The sequence below is a fragment of the Carlito syrichta genome, unplaced genomic scaffold (assembly GCF_000164805.1).
Source record: "Carlito syrichta isolate Samal-C Ts95f unplaced genomic scaffold, Tarsius_syrichta-2.0.1 Scaffold240482, whole genome shotgun sequence".
NCBI lineage: Eukaryota > Metazoa > Chordata > Mammalia > Primates > Tarsiidae > Carlito > Carlito syrichta.
In genome coordinates this window covers 15,709-21,507 of record NW_007184578.1, presented here as the reverse complement: position 1 = coordinate 21,507, position 5,799 = coordinate 15,709, and the positions used below count along the sequence as shown (strand labels likewise).

Here is a 5,799-nt window from a genome sequence, read left to right as displayed (position 1 = left end):
CCGCCTCCCCATACACAAGGCCCCCTGTCTCTGGCTTCTACCCCAGTCCTCACAGTTGCAGACAGCTCCTGGGATTTTAGGGTGGGGGCTATATGAATCAAACAGGATGTACCAAGAGGGGCTGCAGGCTCCCATATGGGCTTATCTGAGGATGTGGGGACCAGAGCACAACCTAAGCTGGGGGCTTGAACCCTGTAGAGTCTTTCCCAGACCCTGCAGACAGACTCCTCAGAGATCCTCCCCCATCCCCCAGAACCAGCCTTGGCTGGGCGTCTCCTGGCTCAGACCCTAAAGTGGCCCTGTTACCCTGGTGCCCGACGGAAATAGGAGGCAGGCAGCCTGCCAAAGTGGGGCAGTCCAGCCAAGAGCAAGGGTGGGGTGGGGGTGAGGATCTCCACCCCTCCCCTGGGGTTGCCTTGTCTGCTGTCCACAACACCCAGGGTGCTTCCTACCCAGATCAGGTGGCCAAGGTCCCAAAGCCCCTCAAAACAAATATTACTTGACACCCTTGCTGGGATGCCCCCACCCCAAAGTCGATCCAGGCGATAGGATGTCTCTTGTACATCACCCACACACGCAGACAGCAGCCTCAGTTGAAGGGGACTGGAGACACTCCATCAAGCCCCAGTGGGCCCCCCACGTTCCTAGAACTGACAAATGATCCCTCTGCCCCTCCTCAAAGGGCGCCAGCTGCTCTTACACCCCCCTCACTACAGCCCCCAGACACACCTGACAGCTGCAGGAAGTCCTCTCCAGCTCCCCCACCAATCATGCCTAGGGAGCCCCTGTTTCTTGCACACTGCTCTGTTGTCCCCGTCCAGCTGGCTACCAGCTCAGGGGGCCTCAGTTGGCTGGAGGGCTAGGCAGCTGGTGTGAGACAGTTTTGGGGAGTCAGCATCCCAGGCTCCCTTTCCAAGGCCTAACCCAGTGCTTGACCTTCCTGGGGATGCCTGAAGGGACAGGCATTTTCTGGTCTGACCCCAGGGGATAGGAGGACACCCCCAGCATCAGTCCTTCTCACCCATCCTCCATTATCCATTGCCCAAAGCTTGTGGAGGGAGACAGGTGCAGCAGCCCCTCAGTCAGAGTGAATAACCAGTCCAAGGGCTGAGGTCAGAGCTAATGGACAAGACGAGGTCAGGCCTCAGTTACACTGGAGCTGACTTTTCCCCAAGCTCTATCTAGCAATCTACAGATCAGAGAAGCCTACAGTCTACCATCTACAGCTCCACCTGGAGGGAGACCCAGGGACCTGAGGTCAGGGGACAACTCCATCTACTCCATATGGGTCAGCTGGTCCATCATGGCCAGATTAAAAACTCTAGCCAATCTATAGCCATATCATTCTTTTGTTTTTGCCAAATCATTCTGAATGTACCCAATGACATCCGATCTCAGAAGGTAAGCAGGGTTGTGCCTGGTTAATACCTGGATGGGAAACCACCAGGGGATACCCAGTGCTGTAGGCTTTAAGAAAGAAAAAAACAAAAACAAAAAAAACCTCTAGCCACTCCAGAAAGCTGTGCCCCAAAGCCACCAGAACCCCAAGCCTGACCCATGCCTGAAGGTCCAGTAATAACAAGCCTTAGCAGCTTGCCCAGCCACCCAGCACTGGGAGTCTGTGGGGAGAAGAAAAGTCTACTGGGGGGGCAGAGCCAGGTTGGTTCTCGGACCCCTTTCTCCCAGCCTGGGAACACAGCCCCGATCTTTTTGCCCCAACTCTCCCAGACTGTCCTTTCTCCTGTCAGCTACTGCCCTCTGCCGGTCAGGAGAGAAAGTGCTTGCTCTCCGAGAAGCGAAGTGTCCTTATAAATACAGTGACCATATTTTCCAAAGCAAACAGTTTGGCTCAATATGCATATTCAAAAGGCTAGTAAAACAGAACGTCCAGGTCACAGACACTCCATCCTCACAAAAGCCTGAGGCCAAATCCTAGCAGTGCTTCCTGGGCTCCCATGGGACACTGAAGAAAGCCCAAAGGGCGGTTTATTTGGGTCCCTGGGGACCCACGCACAGAGGCAGTTGACAGCATCACTAATTCACTACCACCGACATCCCTGACCCCACCACCACCACACCCACACACAAACACCCCACTGTTGACCCAGCCTCCTAGCCCCCAGGAACTGCCCCTGGGCCGGGAGCACGGCCTCCCCTGAATCCCGAGTGGCTGCAGCTGGGGGCAGGGCTAGGCCCTCGGCTCATCTACAGACGATGGGGTCTGGGCCCCGGGTAATGGCTGTCCCCTACCTTCCCCCATTACCTGCGGTCCCTCCTCACCCCTAGCCAGGCGCCGGTAAGCGGGTCTCTCCCCCATGGAGCCCAAACTCCCGGTGTGTTAAATCCGGAGGGAGGCAGCGGCCGCCCCAGCCCCCGCCCTCCAGCGGCACCGGCAGCGTCACTCGCTGCGTCCTGCGGGGCCGGGCCTCCAGCATCCTCCAGGAGGAGAGGAGCTACGCGCGCCTCCGCCCCGGGGAGGCCCCAATACAGAACCCCCGCACCCCACAGTCTCATCTGCCACCGGCTGCCAGCCCGGTGGTCGCAGCCTCTGCCCCTGCCGGGCCTGCGGCCGGCCCCTCCCCCAACGCGGTCCCCAGCCTCCATTCCGCCTCCGCAGCGCAGCTCCCCCCGTCTCCCAGCAAGGGAGCAGGGCCAGCCCCCGCTGACCCGAGAGCCGGGGCTCCACCTTCGCTGACCACAGCTCCACGCAGCCCTCGGCCGGCCTCCGGAACCCCGGAGCTCCAGAGCCACCGACTAGTGCCTCGGGGATCCAAGAGCTCCCCGCCCCGCTGTGTTCCACGATAAGGGTCCATCCAAGAAGCCCACAAGAGGAGCCTGCAGTCCGACTCGACCTAAGCCCCTCCTTCTAGACATCCCAGGGCGTGAAGCCTATCCCGCCCCCGCCCCCACTCCCACTCCGAGAAGGCAAGGCGCCCACCTGCCGGGCTCCCGCAGCTGAGCTGGCACTCAGCGGCTCAGCTCGCCTCCCCGGCACTTCTCACCCAGCCGCGAAGCCACGCCTCCCGCTCCCGCACCGAGCGAGACCGCAGCCCCGCGCCCCTCTCAGCCGCCCGGCTGGCCTCGACGTCTCCCTGCCGCCACGCCAAGACGGCACGAGCTGTGCGCCTAGGAGCGCTGGGCAGGCCAGGACACTGGGGCTGACCTCTGACTTCAGAGGAGTGAGTCGGTGCCCAGACTCCCGCTGGAGAAGCCGCTCCAACACGTGCCCACGCAGGGGTGCCTCACGCAGCCTGGGGTGAGGCCATGGCTGGCGCAGGAAGTCCCATTGCAGAGGCTCCTCCTCTCCTTCCAGCCCCCAGGGCCCCAAGGCGCCACACACACCCTCTCATTCAGATGGCATCTGGAGCATCCACTGACTCCTCAGTACCAGGTATTTAGAGCTGAGCTCAGGGCACCCTCACCCCTCCCCGGGTTGGGGCAGAGGAGGAAGAGAGTTGAGCCACCCCTCCCCACTCAGCTTCAAGGCTGAGGAAGGAGACCCCAGGAGTGCACTAGGGGAGTTCCCAAAAGGCCCAGGCTGCTCACACAGCCCTTTCCCCACCTTGAAGCACATTGGGACAGGGGGACAACTCTGCCAGACTGGGGGTCCAGGACGCCTGGGGTTTATTCTAGGCAGAAGCTCCTCAACATCTAACCGCAGCTAAAGTCACAAACTAGTTTTGGGAGTGGGTACAAGAACCCGAAGTCAGGAGGCTGTAGAAGCAAGGCTGAAAGTGCCAGGCCCATCCCTTTCTGCTGGAGTTAGATGAAGGGTCTGATGGAAACCACTCCTCCCTTCTGCTTTTGCTCTGCCTTATCCCCCATCAATCTCCTGTCTCCCAATTCCATCCTATTGTAAGGCATCCACAGGGTCCAAAGCACCTCTAGGATCTGGAGAACCTGCCGTACATGTACACCCTCTGTCTTCACCTCTCTGTCTCTCTCACACCATGTCGCTAAAGGGAGTCAGAGGCTGGGGACCTGCCTACCTCCGTCATCCATTCCCCTCTCCCTAGCCTCTCCAACCACATCAGTGGTGACATATCCACACCAAGGAGCAGACATGACATGCGATTTCCGGCCAGGAGGATTTTTCCAAAACAGTCTACCGTATTCTTGGGAATATATGCCAGTCCCACCTCCAAGCTGGCCCTCTTCTCCAAGCCCTAGAGGAAAAACAACACACTGGGGAAGAGAAGGGGACTTATAGCTCCTCCCCAGACAGAGAACTGTCTTGCCCCCACAAGTCAGCCCCACCAAGTCCAGTCAGCCTCAACTCACCCCTGTGTGCACAGGACCCAGGCTTCTGGCCCAAGGCCGGGCTGGCTCCCCTTGGAACCTCATCCCGGAGGGAACTGCATCAGGCAACCCCACACTTTCAGGTCAGCCGGGTCTGACATCACACTGGTCTGGGGAGGAGGCTGGCCAGGGGCCAAGAAAGAGAGGGAAGTGATTCAGACACACACCATAGCTGTCTACACCCTCTCCAACTCCAGGACATGGGTCCACTCCCTCCTAGGAGAGGTTGGCAGCTGAGATTCTGAGGGCAGGCAAGGCTGAGGCTGTGTTTGCTGGTGGTGCTGGGCCCATGGACTGAGTCCAGCCCTGGACCCTTGGATCCTTCTTAACCGCTGGTATTTCCTAAGACTCTCACTTCCTTCTCTTCTCAAAGGATGCTCTGTTCCCTAGGGGTCAGGTTCCTCTCCTGTCTCCATTCCCAAGTGCCTGTGGCTCTAGGCCCACACTTCTAGACATTTGCAGGGCAGCTCCTCTGGGAGGCTGCAGGGCACCACAAGATGCATCTTGTGGTGCATATCCAAATGGAGCTCAGCAGCGCCCCTAGACTCTGCCAAAGTGTTCTCCAGCATCCTGACTGGAGACATCACAAGCCAACACCCGCCACACAAGCTAGAAACCAATCCCAGTCGGGCTCAGCCTGTAATCCCGCGCCTTGGGAGGCTGAGGTGAGTGGATTGCCTGAGCCCGCGGGTTCGAGACCCACCTGGGCAACTTGGCAAGACCTCATCTCTACAGTAAATCAAAAATCAGCCGGGTGTGGTAGCGTGCACCTGTAGTTCCAGCCACTTGGAAGGCTGAGGCGGAAGGATGGCCAGAGCCCAGCAGGTCGAGGCTGTGGTGGCCCGGAGCGGCCACTGCACTCCAGTCTGGGCGACAGAGGGAGACTCCAACTCACAAAAACAAACAAACAAACAAACAAACAAAGAAACCAGTCCCACCCCCCACCATGCCTCTTCCTCCCTCTGCCCCCTCCTCCTCCAGGCACGCCATTCGTGTTACTTCAACCTCCCCAGTGTTCCGTTCATCAATGCCACTGCGACCAGGAGTAAGACAGACCTGACCTGAAGTCTTGACTCCGTCACTTTCCAACCGAGCAGCTTTTGGGCAACTCGCTTAACCTCTAAGGCTCAGTCTCCTCATCTGTAAAGTGCAGATACACAGAATCCTCTTCACAGAGCTGTTATGGAGAGTCACTGGGATGCTGAGTAGCACACTCAGCACAGCACCTGGCATACGGCTGCCTCGTTATTATTGTCACCTGAACACAGACCCGACGTCTCGCCCCTGCTTACATCCTTCCCTCCTCACTAGGTCAAATCCCCTGCTGGCACACAAGGCCCTGCAGGATCCAGTCCGTGCCTATTTCTCCACCACCATCACTTACCATTCCCTTCAAATGTCTCTGTGGCCCAACCAAGTCAAATGCCTGCCCTTCCCTAGACACACTAATTTTTTTTTTTTTTTGAGTTGGAGTCTCACTCTGTCGCCCAGACTGGAGTG

General features: G+C 58.6%; 1 protein-coding gene across 3 annotated transcripts in view; it reads right to left on the bottom strand.

The window, feature by feature from the left end:
- Positions 1-5,799, bottom strand: part of TNK2 (tyrosine kinase non receptor 2) — a 40,605-nt gene that overhangs the window by 24,874 nt on the left and 9,932 nt on the right. Inside the window, exon 2 of one of the 3 annotated variants that reach the window (XM_008051868.2) lies at positions 4,282-4,421. The exons of the other annotated variants lie outside the window; for them this stretch is intronic. Coding sequence (XP_008050059.2) covers positions 4,282-4,344 — 63 coding nt within the window. The 5' untranslated portion in view covers positions 4,345-4,421. The remainder of the gene's footprint in view (positions 1-4,281; positions 4,422-5,799) is intronic. 3 annotated transcript variants of the gene reach the window in all.